This window comes from Echeneis naucrates, chromosome 8, assembly GCF_900963305.1.
Source record: "Echeneis naucrates chromosome 8, fEcheNa1.1, whole genome shotgun sequence".
Classification (NCBI taxonomy): domain Eukaryota; kingdom Metazoa; phylum Chordata; class Actinopteri; order Carangiformes; family Echeneidae; genus Echeneis; species Echeneis naucrates.
This window is the reverse complement of record NC_042518.1, coordinates 2,644,965-2,664,534: the sequence shown is the minus strand read 5'-3', so window position 1 is coordinate 2,664,534 and position 19,570 is coordinate 2,644,965. Positions and strand designations below refer to the sequence as shown.

The following is a 19,570-nucleotide window of genomic DNA, read 5'->3' as shown; positions in this document are numbered from 1 at the left end:
AGAAACGTTGCGCGAGCTTATGACGCAGGCGCCGCCGCTTCTTCTAATGACAACAGAGGCAGAACCTTAAATCGTCGCGACTAAAAAGGTAATTTATTACGAAAAAAACGGACCACGTTTACAAAGTTACCGGTGAAGTTACTGAGATAATAGTGTTCCCCCGGGCTCCATCGGGAAATGAAAGGCCGCCCGACTGCGACACATTCACGGCCAAGTGTCGATCTCTGCGTCGGTGCTAGCTCGGCCTCATTTTGCGGCCTTGAGCTAACGCTAGCGTTAAGAAGACACGAAACATTAATCTTAATCTGTTAAAGGATCGCTGTAACGTTAAGTAACTGCACGGGCCAGCAGCTAAATGCTAAAAAATCTTTTTTATATCGACGAATTTAGTAAATCACCGACTGGTTTAACGCTAACGGCTTTAAATGTGGTTTCTAACGAAAGCCCATGTAATTTATGTGTAATAATTATAGTACAGCGTCTTTGGCAGACACGCGTCTCTGAATGGATAGTAATGAAAATGTTTTTTTTATCAAAGATGGCTTTTAAATGCAACATTCGTCTTACATTTCATCGAGATTCATTATGAATATGTAGTATTTTTAGCTAATGTTGGTCAACATGACGCCGCTGTTGTACAGTTTTAAGGTATCTAAAAGTTAATTAAAAGCAACTAAAAAAACAAACAAAAAAAAAATCCCCAGCACAAGGCCATGAATTTACTACTTGGCCTCATGACTTACAGTCCTGTAATAACGCAGCACATTTTAATGAGATTTTGGACTGACTAAAGGATTGTAATACTTCATCTGTATGAGTTGTCCTTTTCCTTGTTTTCAGAACATAGCCATGAACTGGAGCAAAGGAGGTCCAGGAGTGAAGCGCGGGTTTGGGTTTGGAGGATTTTCTCTTGCAGGGAAAAAAGAGGAACCTCGCCTTCCTCAAAAATCTCACACATCATTTGGAGCCACAGGGTCAGGTGGGGCATATGGGAAAAACCAGCAGCTCCCATCATTCTACAAAATTGGGACAAAAAGAGCTAACTTTGATGAAGAAAATGCGTGAGTGTCACACCCCTCCCATACATGTACATATTATTTATTGATATGTAGCTCTCAAATCTCAAATGGTGTTTTTGTTATTTTCAACAAGCTATTTCGAAGATGATGAGGAAGAGTCCAGCAGCAATGTGGATCTGCCGTACATTCCTGCAGAGAACTCACCCACACGGCAACATATGCAGTCAGGTGGTGGCTCGGACAGTGAGGATGACCCACTGGACGCCTTCATGGCAGAGGTTGAGGTGAGAAGAGAACAGCACCAAATAGTAGTATTATAGCTGTACTAGGATATATTCTCAAATGCCTAAGCTGCCCTTTTCAATAATGCATCTCGGTTTTTGCTTTCAGAATCAAGCAGCTAAAGATATGCGGAAACTAGAGGAAAAGGAAAAGGAGAAAAAGTCAGCCAAGTAAGTGTGTTTAATTTCTTTTTTCTTTTTTCTTTTTTCTTTTTTTTTAGTTTTAGTTAATATCCTTACTTAGATATTTAAAATCATATTTGACCAGCAAGTAAAATGAAATGCCCACAATGGAGTTTCAACTGACATTTGAGCAAAAACTATAACCCCACTGGGATCTTCACACTGCTAATTTTATTTATCTCTTGTATTAGTCATTGCTTTTTAAAAGGTGATTTATTACCTATGTCAATTTAGCTTTTGAGTTTCTTCAATTATTGAGACAAAGAATGTCGTCACACATGTTACATGAATAGATACCATCAGGTAAGGCCTTAGTCATAGTGGGATGTGGGCTGTCTTGGGTGTATGAACGAGCCGCAGGGAAGTTTTTTTTTTCTCCGCTTGTCATTTCAGGGGTATTCGTGATGACATTGAAGAAGAAGATGAACAAGTGAGTGAGCCCTCCAAGTTTTTAATCCACTACATTGCTGGTCAGCGAGATCTCCAAAGCAAACATTGGTCTCCCCTCTTTATTCTTATAAGGCCCCCTGCTTTTCCTTCTATCTTAACATGCAGGTTGCATATTTAGGATCATCATAATGGAGATGTTTTCTGTGTGGATTATTCTTGTTGTTTTAGAAAGCGTGGGGAAAAATGCATGTTTAACTGTTAATCTATTTCAGTAATTTGTCTCTTTGTTAAAAAACTGAATGTCCACTCAGGTAGACAGTGATTGTTTTTGTTTTTGGTGCCTGGATGCAGTGGTATGCGGCTGTCCAGCTCAGTCCTTCACATTTAGTGCTATGCTCTCTGCAGGAAGCCTACTTCCGCTACATGGCAGAGAATCCCACAGCCGGGCTGACACAGGAGGAAGAGGAGGAGAACATTGACTATGACAGTGACGGGAACCCAATTGCCTCTACCACTAAGAAAATCATCATGCCACTTCCTCCTATTGACCACTCTGAGGTCGAGCTGAAAATTCAAACTAAACACAGACATTATAAGTGTAAGAGAGATCTGTATTTGATGTCTTTTCAGGTTTTATATGACCAATTGTCTTCCCTGTGTTGTTCTCTTTCACAGATTGATTATCCAGCCTTTGAAAAAAACTTCTACAATGAGCATGAGGAGCTCAGCAGCCTGACTGGAACTCAAGTGTTGGAGTTGAGGCAGAAACTGAACTTGCGGGTTAGTCCACAATTGGCCTTTTGCACATTAGCAAGTACCTATATAATACAAACAATTTCTTTTGTCTGTATTATACCACCACAGCCAGTACAGGCAAAAGAAAAGAAACAGCATCTTCTTTTCTTTTCTTTTATCCCCCCCCTCCATCAGGTATCTGGCGCTGCACCGCCAAAACCTTGTACCAGCTTTGCCCACTTCACCTTTGATGAACAGTTAATGCACCAAATCCGCAAGTCTGAGTACACACAGCCCACACCGATTCAGTGCCAGGTATAGTGAATGTTCATCATGAGGTTGCAAGATAACTGAATTGTCATTTTTAAACTGATAATGAAGACTTAAATGTTTTTGCACTGACTTTGGGTCTAGGGTGTGCCCATAGCTCTGTCTGGACGTGACATGATTGGTATTGCAAAAACTGGCAGTGGCAAAACTGCAGCTTTTATTTGGCCAATGCTCGTCCATATCATGGACCAAAAGGAGCTGGAAGCGGGCGAGGGACCCATCGCAGTTATCGTGTGTCCCACCAGAGAGCTTTGTCAGCAGGTAAGAAATTGAAGAGAATTAAGAAGTTGTTTATTAGATCATTTTTATCACAGTGCTTTGAAAAGTACTTGCAGTGCATTAATATGTGTCATGTTTAATGCCTACCAGATTCATGCAGAATGCAAACGCTTTGGGAAAGCCTACTCATTGCGTTCAGTGGCAGTTTATGGAGGAGGTAGCATGTGGGAGCAGGCCAAAGCTCTGCAGGAAGGGGCAGAGATCGTGGTGTGCACTCCGGTAAGAGAAGGGACTTCCAACGTAATGTTGACACTATGAAGAAATTCACACTTTCACGACTGCAACGGAGAAAAGGATTAACTGCTAATGTACGTTTGCACAGGGGCGACTCATCGACCATGTGAAAAAGAAGGCCACATCCCTGCAGAGAGTGACATACCTGGTCTTTGATGAGGCAGATCGCATGTTTGATATGGGCTTTGGTGTGTTGGCATTATCAGTTCTGTTGTGAAGATGCTGCTAAAAATGTGTTAAGCACTGCAACTTATTTCTCTCTTTTTTTTTTTTTTTCAGAGTATCAGGTTAGATCTATTGCTAGTCATGTCCGCCCAGACAGACAGAGTGAGTGGGTTTCCTTAAATATCAAACAAGTGTTCTTTCTATTAATAGGAGGAGCATCTTTTAATAACTCTTAATATGATTTCCTCAATAGCTCTTCTGTTCAGTGCCACTTTTCGAAAGAAGATTGAGAGGCTGGCCAGAGACATCTTGATAGATCCCATCCGTGTGGTGCAGGGAGACATCGGAGAGGTATGTGGCACCGCGCATCATCTGCGAAAACACAACAGACATTTGGTCTGTAAGTATGAAAAGAACAAAGAATGTTAAAGTGTCCTGTTTCTCCTGTCTGTCTAGGCCAATGAGGATGTGACCCAGGTAGTGGAGTTGCTGCTTAGCGCGACAGACAAATGGTCCTGGCTGACCCGACGGCTGGTAGAGTTCACCTCCAGTGGCTCTGTCCTCATCTTCGTCACCAAGAAGGCAAACTGTGAAGAACTGGCCACTAACCTGATGCAGGAGGGCTACAGCCTTGGCCTCCTGCATGGAGACATGGACCAGAGTGAGAGGAACAAGGTCATCAGCGACTTTAAGAAGAAGAATTTGCCCATTCTGGTGGCCACTGATGTAGCAGGTGAGTACAAGACAAGGCACTGATGGGAGAATTTTTCCTTGTCACATTTCTTTTCCTCGTTGTGCATGCATTTTTGAGACAAATTTGCATTTGCCTCTCTGTTTTTATTCCTCCCCAGCTCGTGGTCTGGACATCCCATCCATTCGCACAGTGGTGAACTATGACGTGGCTCGAGACATCGACACACACACTCACAGGATCGGTCGAACTGGCCGTGCTGGAGAGAAAGGAGTAGCTTACACTTTGCTCACCAGCAAAGACACCACATTCGCTGGAGACCTTGTCAGAAATCTGGAGGGAGCTAATCAGGGTGTTTCTAAAGAACTGATGGATTTAGCCATGCAGGTGAGAATCAAGAATGGTTTGTAAAAACTCCTCTTCACATTTGTTGTTGTTTTTTAGTTTAATTTTGTCCTTTTATGTTTTGATTTTTCTCAGAATCCATGGTTCAGGAAATCCAGATTCAAGGGTGGTAAAGGCAAGCGGCTAAATATTGGTGGAGGTGGTCTTGGTTACAGAGAGAGGCCGGGCCTGGGGGCTGAAATCTCTGTGAGTTGCTGATTACTGGAATTAAAATTTTAGTTTTAAGATATTTCTTTTAGGTTGAGGAAGCTGATGGTTAATGTGTGAAGAAACCTGAGTAACGCTCTGTTGTGTTGAGCAGGATCGCAGTAGCAGCAGCAGCAGCAGCAGCAGCAGCTTGTTGTCTTCTACAAGTAGCCTTGAGGGCTACACCAAGCCAGCAACTGGGGCGATGGGAGACCGCATGTCTGCAATGAAACAAGCCTTCCAGGTAGAATTCGAAGAAAAGTTTTTATTTTTAGTCTTGCTCTGTCACATTGTACAGATGTTAAGAATGTGAAATGTAATGGAAAAAAAAAACATAAATTCATACCTTAAATTCTCGTAGTCCATCATAAATCCTGATTATTATAGAAACACTATAACAACAACAATTTCAGCAGCAGTAGTAGCAAAGTGTCTTTTCAGAGGGAAAGAAGATTAGCGTTCCTCTCACTACCCTGCAAATATATTTTGGTCATTTTATGTTACGCAACAGTAAAATCCTGACATTGAAATGTCAACACACCTTATTTTGCCCCCAAGTACTTAATCTCTCAATGTTTCTTCTTCATCTAGGCTCAGTATAAGAGCCACTTTGTGGCAGCATCCAGCGGCCCTCCAAAACTCAGCACCAAGTCGAACAGCTCATCAGGCTGGACCAGTGCCGGCAGTCTGAGCTCAGTGCCGACAGAGGCTGCCAATGGTGCAGAGAGGTCGCATGCCGCCATGTTGTCATTGTCTGGCTTCACCAGCGCCGGCGCCCTCAGCTCAGTGCCCACAAGTCAAACCAGTTCACAGCACAGTTACCCACCACCTGCCCCTCCCTCACAGAGAGACAGCTCACGGGACAGGCATGGCGAGGACCGGGGGCGCCACGGCGATAGTTACCATCGCCACAGTGACAGGAGTGACCGGCACAGCAGCGATGACCGCCACAGTGACCGCGATCGCCATGGAGACAGAGACCGTGACCGCTACGGGGATCGTGATCGCCACAGCAGCAGCCGCCACAGCGACAGCCGCAACGGAGATGGAAGCAGGAGAGACAGAGATGATCGTAGGGGTGACAGGGAGGGGGGAGACAGGGGGAGTGGGGAGGGGAGGGATCGGGGAGATGATAGCTTTGCTGTTCCTGAACCACCAAAACGTAGAAAGAGCAGGTGGGACAACTAAAGAAAAGAAAAAAACAACACACACATCAGTAGAATAAAATATGTGCAGCCAACTGCTCCATGGCAAGCTTGTCTGTGTAGGCAGAAAGCAGAGCATATCAGAGGGTGATACAAGCACAGAGGGATTTTGTGGACTCGAAATAGATGGAAAGTGTCCTGACACTGCTGTGATCTTGGCTCAGACCTCACGCATTGGCCAGAGCACCACAGAGTCTCAGAAAGATCCACACAAGCAGCTCAGAGTCAGTCACTGTACATACACCATGAAGACTGTTGTAATTGTAAGTCAATAGGATCAAGCAACAGAGCTGTAATGAATCTTGCTGTCAGTAAACAATTCAAAGTTAGGATGTGTTGGTTGTTGTCGTGTTTAAACTCACTGAGCTCCTAACATGCTTTTGTGCTTGCAAATATGATGCATTTCTCTTTTCCTAATGGATCTTTGCCAAGTGTGTTTGTGTGTTGGCCATTTGTTCATCAGCAAAGCTAACTCTTCAAGCCGAATTTCTGAAGATGGTGATTCAGAACTACATGTCAAAAACTGTATAGCTCTTTTTGTGTCTTGTACTCAAGTTTTAGTGAAGTGCCTTGGCACTTGGCATTTAGACTGTCTTATGCTTTCAAAGTTTTTTGTTTTTTTTTTTTTCAGGGAGATGCATTTGTTTGTATGAGAGAAGGATTTCAAGTGTTCACCCACAAATGGAAAATGTGAAGTTTTGATTAAAAAGATTCCTTTGGCATCTATTTTTGTTCGTATTTTCTGTTGTTATCAATGTTTGTCAGGCTTTAGGCTCACTATAGCTTTGAACGCACATGAATGGCTTTCTGTAAACACATTTATAATGCTTTTTCTTACTCTGTTATCATTTACTTTCTATATTTTTTATAGTTAATGTGTCATTTTTGGCCTGTTATGTACAATTCATGAAACAGGAGGAGATGATGCTTCAAAATTACACCAGGGCTTGGAGTTGCCTTCGGTGATTCAAATTAATGAATAATTAATTTGTCATTAAAGGCTATAACAAAATATATTACTCAATTCAAGTGAACAATAGCTGTCCCCGTCCTGTAATGAGTACACTGATAATGAGCTATGAATTATGAATGTCTGAACTACAAGAAAACAGTGTTATAGTTCGTATCCAGTTGAGGGCAGTGAAGACAGATAATGATAAATCCTATGCAACTGTCAAAACATCGGGGGGTTGAAATATGCTGTGTGGCAGCCAGTTGTACAAGAAGTGTGGATGTGGAAAGACTGATTTTCCTGAAAGTCAGCAAAACTCTGGATACATGAATGAAACTGTAATGCAGCTGTTGTCTACATCAGGACAATGTTCCAAAGGTGACGCTCAAAATCTGAGGTTTTAAGTAAAAAGTCATTTAAAAAACGTTTAAGAACTTTGACTAAACATTACTGGAATCTCTGGCTAGATTTTAAATATTCACTCTGTACAAGGAAGCCAAAAAATCTGGCTATACTTTTCTTGTGCTGCAGAAAAAACAGGTGAAAATTTCTGAATCAATGATGTAAGACAGTAGATAGTAAACTACAATTCACAATATTCACATCTTTTTGCCCTAAAGTTGTGTTACTCCTCCAACAAAAGAAAAAAAAGGGTTTCCTATTTGTGGAGGAGGACTATTTGTTTTATTTCACATGTGGGATGTTTACACCGTCTGATTTAGATATGCTTCATTTGTTTTAGATTTAAATTTCCTCTTAAATTATGTAGGTTATTTATTTTCCTTAAAAAAATATTTATTCTGTTTCAAAATGTAATCACATTTTAATGCGTGTGGAAAGGAGAAGGAAAAAACACAAAACAAAACAGCATGCTCGTCTGCTCCATGTATCCAACATCCAACACACAAATATTATTTTCGCGGAAACTATCCTGTGAAGCTGTTTTCACAGTGTTGATATTTCCGCGAGAGCTTGAACGTCTTCCAGGAGTAGCGGTGATGTATCCGACAGGCCCTGAAGGCGTCGCGGAGCAGCTGTGAGCCAATCAGGATCGACTTCCTGCTGACGTAGACGAAGGAGAAAAAAAAAAAAAGAAAAAAAAAAGGACCGTTGTGTTGAAAACGGAGAGCCGGAGCGGAGAACTCCTCAGCCGGCATCCGACAGCGAGACACCCGGAGACAGAGAGAGAGAGAGAGAGGGGAGAAGAGCTGCATGAGAGTGCCGACCTCCAGCCGCTGAGTTTAAAAACAGACCCGGGGTTTTCTTCTTTCCAACGCCGGCTCGTCGCAGACAAGACACCCAGATGGTGAGTGGTCCGGCTCGGCTGTTGTGTGTCTGCAGCCTCCCCTCCCGCCGCTTCTCTCCTCCGGGCTCTTTTTTTTTTTCATTGTTGTTGTCAGATGAGGTGATGTTGCCTCCACCAGCACCACCTTTACAGGAGAAAGGGGCTTCCCTCGGCTGGCTCTGTATTAATGACAAATTTAAAGGCTGATGAAGGGACAGTTTTTGGTGTATTTGGAGGATATTTCACCGGCCGCCGCCGCCGTCGTGTCTCCGGATGCTAACGCTCCTCTAACGGCTGTTACTTAAGCTAGCTCGGCGGCTAATTAATATTAACAAGCAGCGTGATGGGAAAACGGTTTAAATGATCAATTTCACCCACTCTATCCCACATTTCCTTTTATTTATTTTGTATTTATTTTTTTAAAATGAGCCTTTTTTAAATGTCCAATGTGCCTTTCTTTGTTTGTGTGTCAGCATCAGGGTAAATAAATGTGTGTGTTGGCAGATGTAGTAAATCAGGAAATGAAGGATTTAACTCTACAAATCTTCAACAAACCCGGGGATGAAAGTAGATCCTGTCCTCTAAAAGCAGAACCATTTTTTAAATTTGACATGTGGGAAGTTCTCGCCGTCTGATTTAAAGATGCTCTCACATTGATCTCATTGACTGTTTGCATGCAGCTCCATGTCCTAGTTAGTGTTGGTGCTGTGTGTTGGGGGAGCTCCATAAAAAACCTGGTTTCAAATGTGTTTATGCTCAATATCACAACAAGGTCCATGTCTTTGGTTGTGTTTGTGGAAGCGTGTCATGATTCCTCAACATCTGACTCAGCTGTTTAGGCAGCAATAGAGAAAGATCAAAACTTGGATTAAGTGCTGACACGCTGTCTAATATTCCCGTGCATGCAGCCACACTAGTCTAAATATGATACTAAATGCTCCATTAAATCTCCACTCCATCGACTCACTTTCAGCTGCTGTGATTGCTAGATGAGTCATTCCTGGAGTAGATTTAAAAAAGTCTGAGCCAGGTGGGTGTCAACATGCTGGTATTTGTCTCTACAAATTTCTTTCCCCATGTTTATTTTGTCAAGTAGTTTAAAAGCTGCTCTGTGGTCTGGTAAAACCACTTTTTATCCGTCCAGGCCACCACATCCACAGCAGTCTGTCATTACAGCCCTGGCATATGGTGGCAAAGCTTAAGTAAGTGTATGGTCATTTTCATTTCCTGCCCATCAGTGGACTGTTGACTGGAATTTCAGGGTTGACCGTCCAGATTGACACCCGGTTCTGCTGGCTGATTTTTACGTCAGCATCCGAGTGGATTTGAGAGGCTGTTGCAATTTGACTGACTTGTTTGTCCAGAAAAATAAATGAATAATGCGGATTTAGGCAAAGCACGTTGCCCAAAGCTGCACGCTGAGGACTAATATCAGTTATTTTCTTTAACCATGTCTTTGTCAGTCAAACAATTACCATTAACGGCACAGAAACCTGATTTGTTGGGCATGGCAGAAGTGCCATATGTTGGAAAGGGATGGGAGTGTTTGCCTGCTGTCAGATTTGTAGAACAGTATTAAATGGGTCGCCAGTAGATCCAAGCTGTAGAGCTGCAGGCAAAAGTGGTCAGACAGTAACATACCTGTCCAATCCAATTCCACTCAGTTAGTGCGCTCCAGTCATAGTTGGCTTAAAATTACAGATAGTCAGGGCATTTGTATGAAGAAGGAACATACAGCTTCTTATCAGCCCTTTTAAAAAGTCAGTACAGTTTCAGTGTGATTTAATGCTTTTAAACAACAAAAAGTATGATTCTCTCAAGTGATTCCTACTTTTCTTTTCACTTTATCGGAATATTTTAGGATGTATGCTGCACATGGCTGTCACATTTGAAAGTCAAAGCATACATGGGGACAGGAGGTCAATATTTTTCATTGCCACTTGGCTAAACGCACTACATGCAACCGTTGGTTTAAAAAGGGTAGTCTTTTATAGTTCTTATTTTCCTTCTCCTGGGAGAACAGATCGCACATGAAGCATTATGGCTTAAATTTAGCACATTCCTTTCGCCTTCATTTGTTTCATTTATTTTAATTTACTGCAATGATTCCCTGCAGGCTACAGGAAAATTTGATCTCAGTGTGATTATTTGTAACAGAAGTTGTGCCATTACAACAGTAAATCAGTGTCAGTGAGATGACAAAAGCCAATTTTTGATTAATTCCTGCAGATTAAGATAAGAAACTCTGCATCATCCTACATGATCATATCTCTTTTTAATCCTCCTCCAAATTCCCCCTGAGCCATTTAAAGCTCTATTTAACTCTTTTCAGGGATTAATGTAGGTTTTGTTTTTTGCAGGGTTTTTTTTTTCTGATAATTCTATAGGTCAGATATTTGTATGTAAGATTTTTATTTATTAATACATTTTTTTCAAAGACGGGATGGGACATGTTATCTTAAATTCCAGTCAATCGATGGATGTACCTGAGGCTGTTTCTTTGGAAAGGTTGCACGCGGCAGCGAGTGGTCGCTCACTTTGCCAAGTCACCACAGATTCCAGGCCCTCCGCACATTCTTGAACAGGCCGTCACTCGCTTTATCCTCTGCAATTTAGAGGAGAAAACAAACAGACCAGCTGCTTCCAGAACTAAATGATGGTGATCATGAACGTCGGAGTCGAGCCCCATTAGGTTCAGGGTCATGGACGAAAATGTTAACAGAAAAGACACTGTACTTTGTTGTTGGCTGTGATTTATGACTTCATTGTTCGTATGTATTTTATGATTATGAAAAAACTAAACTTTGTTGTTTGAGATTTTACTTTTTTATTGGAATTCAAGTGGTTCTACTTGTGGCCTGAGACAAGTCAAACACTGTTTTATTTATGTATTTATTTTTTTAGACAGACATCACATTACAGTGCAGAGCTTTAGGCCATCTGAGCAGAAGTTGATGACTGCAAATGACAAGTGGAAGATTGGTTTCACTTTTTCTAACAGGACAGGGCAGCCTGTTTCTCAGTAAAGACTCATGCAAATGATAAATTACTCGATGAAAAGCCTCAGTTCTTCTTTTCATCAACACCACAAAGAAAACCTAATTAATACAGTTTCTAGAGATGAAGCCTCTCATATCAAGTGGCTAAACAGAAAATTATCAGCAGCATTTTTTTTATCTTTAATTATCACTGAATGACATCCGGTCTTGGTGATATAGGAGAAAATATTTAATGTTCATCCTGTGCTTTTGGACATTAGCTTTATATTTTTTTTTTCTTATTTTTAATTCAATTATTTGCTGGTTAACTAACAAAATTAACAGGAAGTGAAAAGACGAGCATCCTTTACTAAAGAGACATAGACAGTCAGTGGCCTTGAGCTTGGCTTGCAGTAGGATGCCCTGTCATGTTCCTATTGTCTGCAGGAAGTTTTTGTTCGAAACGGGAAGAGAAGTTGTTTCTGACCGAACACATCACCACTCCCCCAGATACGCTGACTCTGCAGACGGCTGTGGTGAACCTCCATCTCCAAGACTGTTTCATTCTGTCATCAGATGCCCAAACCTCATATTCTGCTAATCTTCACTTTTAATCCCATAGGATTTTTCTCTCTTACACCCCCCATGTCTTTAGTTGTTCTGTTTTTGTTTCTCAGCCATTCAGTCCACTAAACCAGCTTGGCCTTGTTATGTTTTACAAGACTTGTGCTCCAGAAACACCATATATAACTCCTCATAGCATCAATTTTAGTAGTTGGATCACTGCCATGCCTTACAGATCTAGAAAATGAAATCTACAGTAAGATTGGGGGGGGGGGGGGGGGGACTTTCATGGTTTATATTGCTAGTGCTGGACTACAAAATGTCGTTCATTCTGATTACTTTAACTTCAAACTGACAGTTCAAAGATGGGTCCATTAATATTGTGGTCTGTTTAAATAAGGAGGTGCTTCACGTTTGCTCACTTTTTTTTTTTTTTTTAAACTACTTCACCACGTCACTGCCTCAAATTATTAAACAATTTCTAAATATAAGGAATGACAGGGCGCGGGAGCTCGGTTTGGGATTAATGATGTAAGACATTTGTTAACATCTCGCCTGCCTTCCCTTCTAGGGGCCTAATGCAGTGAACTGTGCTCCACATTGCGTATTTCATTTGGGAGGGTGAACAATGCAATCAGACAAAGAGGAGATACTTCTTTGTATTTGAACTCTGTCACTATCTGAATGTTCTTTGGGAACTTTATATGATTTTTGCTGCAGCGGAAATCTCTCTTAAACACTGTCATTTAGAGAAAAAGGCAGTGGTTTTTTGTTTCAGCGTCTTCTATAACAATGAGTGATTTTTATTATTTTGAGATGGCAAGTTTTCCGTCCTCAAATTTGGCCACTCTTACATCCATTAGTGATTTTATTTATTTATTCAAAAGAGAAGAGCAGTTGTCTCATACATCTGTTTCTTCAGATGGTCCATTTGTAGCTAAACAGTTTTACCCTAACCCTAAAGAGTTGAAGGAGAAGATTGATATGAATCTCATGGCTCTATAGCAGCCGGTTAACTTGGCTCAACATGGAAAATGTAATAAGAAACTAAGCGTTGTTGAGGGTTAACTAAATCCACCTGCCAAGCACATTGAAACATCACTAATTAACTATTTATTTCCTCATCTGTGTAAAAGCCAAAGTTTTAAAATGTGCCAGACCTGCTCTTCAAGAGGTGGCTGTTTCCATGCTAAGCTAAGCTAACATCACACTTGCCCTAGTGAAACAAAATTGGTATCAATTGTCTCACCCAGCACCCAGCAAGACAGCAGATGAGTGTAATTAGTAAAACAATTCCTTTAAACAAATAGAAAGAGAAAAGTACACAAATCTATACAAAGAGGCTCCAGGGCCGTTGCAGAGACGCACACAGAGGCCGGTGTGTTACAAACTGAAGTGAGGGTTTGATACTGTGAGGTAAGAGCTGAAGGTCTGTTGCAACGAGATTTCACCACCCATGTGAAAGTGGTCTTTGTTGAGTAAGATACAACTCTCCAGCTGGCTCTAGCCTCTCTCACACTGGTATGTCTAATCGCGTCACAGTTAAAACAGTGTTGGGCGTAGCTGGGCCAAATACTCACACAACAAACCTGCTTTCTTTGCGTGTAGATTGAACACCTTGTTCTGTGCTCACCGGGGCCTTTTCATTTCCCACCGATCCAGCAGGTGGATTCTGATTTATGAGGTCCACATTTCTGGGGTCATGTGGTTTATAGTCACTCGGCCTTTATACACAATAAGTGGACATTTGCAGTCAGGTGAAGGATGGAAGTCAGACAGAAGTACAGTCGCCTGTCAGGATAAGATTGAGGAAACCAGATGTGTCATAATGACTTCCTGCCACATTTCTGCTCTTTGGTAGCAATAGAGACTCATGTACATATAAGGCAATAGAAGACAAGATGGCACAAGCTCATGTGAAGTCCTCCAGGATGCGTGCGTGCGTGCGTGTGTGTGTTGCATGCCGACCCCCTAACATGGTAACTAATCTTGCTGTGTTGTTTCTTTCTTTTTCTTTTTTCTGTTTTTTTTTTTTATAAATCAAGAACAACATTGGCAGATCAGTTTTTCCTTTTTTGGCCACATTAATTTGGTGATTTCATCTCAACACACAAAGCCCCCTGCTGACCTTATTTTCATGAATCCCGCTGAGGAAAACCCTTCCCTACAAATGAACTTCACATATCCAAACCTTGAGTTTTCCACTGCGTTAAATAGATTTTGAGAAGATCAGTCATGTTTCGCAGCAACAGGAAGTGGTTTCCGCCTGCTGCCTGTTAGTTACCAGCAGCACAGTGCGAGCTGCTTGTAGCAAGATCAGCGGAACTCAAGAGGATCCAAGGATGAGTGAGGAGGACGCAGATATGATTGCATCTACAGGAAGTTGCATGGCCTCACTTAATGAGACAATTATTTCTAAAGCATGTCATCCTCTTCCTGTAACTGTGGAGGACACCCATGATGTTCGACCCACTCTGTTATTTCCTTAATGCAGCTCTTAAGCAAGGTCGGAAATAGTATGCAAATCACAACAAGAGGCAGCATCTGTGCTGGTTTGGATGGCTCATCAGAGAGCGCCACTCTAATTGCTGTAAAAGAATTCATTAGTGATGCACATATAGGGAAAGATGAAATGACAACAGATATACCGTGACACTGACTTATAAACCAACAGATATATTTTCAGACAGATTTAGTCCGAAAGTTGGTGATGCACACTAAAAGTTTTGTGCTTGTCCGGCGTCTTTTTGAAGATGTTGCATACTTAGTTTTTATTACTCACATTTATGTCAGGAGAAGTTATTTTTCCTCTCCACTTTTTATGGCACACATAGATGTCACATTAGAAGACTGCCTATAGTGTGGTTAATAGTTTCCTCCAAGCAGTTTTACTGGTCAGTTTAACAGCCTTCAGTCGCAGCTCATATCAGACAGCCGGTGATTTTCTGAGGTAGCTGGATGCACATGCTTTATGATCTAGCTTCCAGCCAAGCTCCATTATTTTTATTTCTGCAAAACCAGACATTTTGAAAGTCAGAGTATGCTGTAGTTCTCTGAAGCCAAAGTCTGGCCGCAGCCCCACAATCCCCCTTCCTCCAGCTCCAGCCAAACGTCCTTACATAACAGGGTTTTAGCAGAGTCTGCAGTGGACTAACTCCCCCCTTTCCCCCTGCCCAAACAGAGGCTGTCCTTCTTCCCTGAACACTGGTTTTTCCATGGCAGTCAGTGTGGACACGGCTGAATGTCTCTGTCTGTTTATTATTCGCTTGAACTACCTGTTGGCCCTGCCTGAAGATGAGGCCGTGCTTGTTGCTGCCAGGGACCTGCTGCAGTTCTCAGTCCCGATACAGTCATTATTTCTCCAGCTTCCTCCCTCTTGAGCTCATGCTAGCTTTAGGGAAGTCTTTCAATTTGCAAAACCAAACTGCAATTACATGACAGAAAAACCATCCACACCTACAGCGTGCAGAGAAATCTGATGACCTGAGTTAAATAGTAGCCAGAAAATTAAAGATTTAAAAGTGCAAATGTGCAAGATTGAGGGCTTGAGTTGAAGGAAATTCGAATTACAAAGCTGCAAAAACATGCAGTAGTTTCCAACTTGAAGGCTGGAATTGGTGTCAGTCACATTGAGCTCTCTTACCGCTTTGTAAGAGATTTGAAATTTGGAAAAGCTGGTTCAGGGTTGTTGTGCAACGTTGAGGGCAGCCCCGTGCAGAGCGTCCCACAGCTCGGCTCACATGACCAGACAGAAGGCACCTGATCCTCTCCCAGGGGTGCAAAGAGACAGATGGAACCAATAGACAGAGTGGGGGAGAGACAGAGGTCAGCTTGACAATACTGACACACTGCTAAAGGTAATAAGATGGCACTAAGTATACATGTACATGAAGCAGGAGAGCTGGATGGATATCTACATCTGATTTCACCAAATGTTTGTTGTTCCATTTCAGAGCCAAACAGCTGTGTCGACCCACATTTAAATAAATTTGTTTATGTGTTCATTCTGTTTTTCTTTGTGTCCCAGGACACCAGAAGCACCGAAGAGAAACCTGTCCAGCGATCTAAAGTAAATATACATCGACTCTCCCTCCTTCATACCGCCCTCGCCCTCCTCTGTTTGTCTCTGTGTTATTCTTTCCCTGCTTCACTTTCATCAGCCTCTGATCTCAGATGAGAGCAGAGGAAGTCTTTCCTGCGTTTTGTGCCTCCTCTAAGATCGAGGTCTACATCACCTCCTGTTTGTGAATCTGTATGTTTATTTTTCTCAGTCCTTCAGCTTTAAGACCCAAAAGGAAGTGTGCTCATCATGTGAGAAGACGGTCTACCCAATGGAGAGATTGGTTGCCAACAACCAGGTCTTCCACTCGGCGTGCTTCTGCTGCAAGCACTGCAATGCCAAACTCAGGTGACTACATAATTTAATGTGATTTTTGTCACATTTCTTCTCCTAACCCCATTTTTTTTTTTTTTTTTTTTTTTTTTTATTGTTGTTGCTTGTACATAACTGATATGTTCCTCCCTTCCCTGCAGCCTTGGCTCCTTCGCAGCTCTTCAAGGCGAATTTTACTGCAAACCCCATTTTCAACAGCTGTTCAAAAGCAAAGGCAACTATGACGAGGGCTTCGGACGCAAACAGCACAAAGAGCTCTGGGCCTCCAAGGAGACAGACAATATTACAAAGACGGCATAATGTCTCTCATGTCTCTCTCCCCGTGTCCCACTCCCAGCCCTGCCTCTTCCTTCGCCTCCTCCTAACACCTCCAATACATCACAACAAAGACATGCCTCATATGCTGGGGTTCTGTTAAATCACCCACGCATTCACTCGCTTATTAGAAGTCATCAGAACAGATACATGCACAAACAGCTAGGAAGTGACTGGCCAGTTTTAATCCATACCACTTACAAACTAATTTTAGGGATATTATTTTTGGGGTTTGATTTCTATTGATATCCATGTGTTCCTGATTTTATTTGACCCAGTTTCCTGTTCGGAATTGGTAGTTGATTGTGACCAAAAATCGTCTCCAGTATGGGGAGTACGATAATAATAATAATAATAATAATAATAATAATAATAATTAGTTTTACTTTTCTTTATTATTCTTTTATGAAAATTTGCACCCTTTTTTTTTTTTTTTTTTTTGGAATATGTGAACTGTATGCTCAGGCAAACATATCAGAGGAATTACAGCATCCATGTTTGGCAGTCGAGCATACACTCAGGTCAATTTTCACCCGAGGATTCTTGGAGATGTGACACGTTTCCTCACTTTAGCAAGACACAAATCAAAAATAATAGTCCTCAGTATTGTGACTTTGCTGTCAGAGACAATTTTGTCAGTTTGTCAGGTTTCATATATTTGAGGAACAAACAGGGTACAGAGTACTGTAAAACAACCGCACACATCAGCAACAGCTCACCTCTCGTGTTTTAAATTTTTAGTTCTCTCATTGTTGGCATCATCCCGTGGTTTTGTTCTTATTTCAACGACCAGTTCGAGTCTTATCGTCGCATGTTGGTATGACTGGGTCTTTACTGCCTTATCTTATGACTGTATCGATCTTTTGTGTTGTGACTGGTTTCGTTTGTCTCATTGATGCAAATCGTTTTTCAAGTTGTTTTTTTTTTTTTTTTTTTTTTTTTTTTTTTTTAAGCACTTGAGTTTGGATTTGATCGATGTCACGGCATGAGTTGATCCTCTCTGAGCTTTTATGGTTGAAATTTTAATGGAAAGTTGTGTTTTGTATACTATCTGTACATAGAGGTATCATCTGTGATTCGTGAACACCCCTCCCTCCTCTGTTCATACTGTACTCTCGTCTTGCACACACCACTGCTCATTATCACCAAACAAGATGTTGATAATCACAAGGAAATGGAGGCTTCGTCTCGTAAACATCCCTTCCTCTCTGACGTATGAAACACTTTAAGACGAGCTGTAAGCATTTGGCTGAATCAATTAGTCCAATTACAGCTCTGCTCTGCGAAGATGTTGATGGACAGAGCCGGAGCCTCGCGGGCGACCACAAACCTTTTGTCCTTTAGTCACTTCACACTTGTCAGTTCTTGGCGTCTTGTGGTGATTTTCCTCCCTGCTGTATTTGAGTGTGTTCTTATAACTTGCTAGTTTTTAATGGGGACGTGGACAGATCCAATCAAATCATTGTCTTGAGCATCCATTGTTAATTGCCCACTCACCCTCACTCCGCACCCCACTTTCCCTCCAAGTCCTTCCTAATGAGTGTGGGCAGGTTTCCTTTCTTAAACAAATGCCTTCCTGTTCTCATTTCATGTCTTATTAGCTAAACACATCTTAGCACCTGGACCTATTTCTTACTGATGTTACTGTCAGTGTCTGAGGAGGGTTTGTCACTGTGTTTGTCCCCCCCCCCCCCCATGTGCTCCTGCATGTTGCATGCAAAACCCAGTGCGGAGCACCCCCTGCTGGGGGAAACATGACAGTAGTGTCTCGTGTGAAAAGAGGAAAAATAACTTTGCCCTAAAACTTCTCAACAAAGCCTTTATTTGACATTTTCAGATGCGTTGCATCAGCCTGCCGTGCAGCTGCTGCACTCCAGACACTTTCAAAGTTATTTAATTGCAGCACTGAAGAGAAATAAACCCAGTTTGACCAGATTTCCACAACCGCATCTCATTCTGCATACAAAGAATGATTTTAAAGCCATTCAAATATCTGATTTTAGAAAATGTCTGAACACCACTGAGACTTGACTGACACTTGAATGACACAAAGTACGTTTTGTGACTGAGGGTTTACTGTGAATTTAAGCATACTGTGCAGAATCGAAAGCTAAACTTAACAGATGGATATTTGCTACTTTTTTTTTTTTTTTTTTTTTTAAGAGAAGCCTTAGAAATAAATAGCTGAACTAATTGCTTTTGAGTACACAAAGAAATCTCCTGATCATGTCTTTCAAAAACAGACCTGCTTATTCAAATCCCACTCGTTGACATAAAAATACTGCACTCAACCAGCAGCCGTTTTTCCTATCTAACCACTTTTTATCCACCTGTAATTTACAATTATTCAAATTCTACTGTGTGTGACTGTATATTTTATATTTTCCTCTCTTTTTTTTTTTTTTTCCTTCCTTCTTCTCATTTTAAAACGGTCCTCTGGATCCCTGAGAATGCTTTAAAATCAAGAGTATTGTATCTAGAAATGCTGTCTTCGTCATTCTCTGTTAGCAGTTCGCCAAGGTACAGCTGCAAAATCTGTGAATTGCAACTTTCTAAGTGTAACAGAGCAGACAAGGTACACTTTACACTGGTGCCAAGAGGCTCAGGTGAATGATTGCAGTGTAACGTTTTCAATGTTAAATCTGTGAGTCATTTCATTTTTGTGCTATACTTGATGTGGACTTATTTTTCAATGCTGTAGTCGTCGAGACATTTTAAATGTATTCTGTATTACAGACTTGACCTGTGGATTGAGGTGGCCTTACAGCAAAAGGATGCTTGGACTGTGCTTGCAGTCTCTCCTCGATTATCCCGTCTCTCTATTGCTTGATTGTAGTATAGAACATTTTGAAATGTAAGCGCCCCCTTTCTGCGCCAATATACACAATCATTTTGTGCATTTCTTTCATTTCTTTTTTTGTTTTTTACATGCTTTTGGAGAAAAAAAAAATAAAATGCTGGTGTTGGTTTAATGTCCCGA

General features: G+C 41.6%; 2 protein-coding genes across 3 annotated transcripts; both read left to right on the top strand.

Moving 5' to 3' along the window:
• On the top strand, positions 1-6,834 carry ddx42 (DEAD (Asp-Glu-Ala-Asp) box helicase 42). Of its 2 annotated transcripts, XM_029509393.1 has the most exons (18): positions 1-88; positions 841-1,061; positions 1,153-1,303; positions 1,410-1,471; positions 1,877-1,913; positions 2,279-2,431; positions 2,549-2,653; positions 2,804-2,923; positions 3,023-3,199; positions 3,308-3,436; positions 3,540-3,639; positions 3,731-3,778; positions 3,870-3,967; positions 4,073-4,349; positions 4,468-4,694; positions 4,788-4,898; positions 5,014-5,142; positions 5,490-6,086. In XM_029509393.1, exons 2-18 carry the CDS (start codon positions 850-852, stop codon positions 6,084-6,086), a joined length of 2,733 nt encoding a protein of 910 aa, XP_029365253.1. In that variant the 5' UTR covers positions 1-88; positions 841-849. The 2 variants fall into 2 exon arrangements, with proteins under 2 accessions (XP_029365253.1, XP_029365254.1); XM_029509394.1 differs by lacking the exon at positions 1-88 and having other exon boundaries at positions 850-1,061; positions 5,490-6,834.
• A 1,334-nt stretch (positions 6,835-8,168) lies between these two features.
• On the top strand, positions 8,169-19,570 carry limd2 (LIM domain containing 2). Its single transcript, XM_029509392.1, has 4 exons — positions 8,169-8,361; positions 15,910-15,951; positions 16,154-16,290; positions 16,416-19,570. The coding sequence occupies exons 1-4, from the start codon at positions 8,359-8,361 to the stop codon at positions 16,573-16,575; spliced, it is 342 nt and encodes a 113-aa protein (XP_029365252.1). The 5' UTR covers positions 8,169-8,358; the 3' UTR covers positions 16,576-19,570.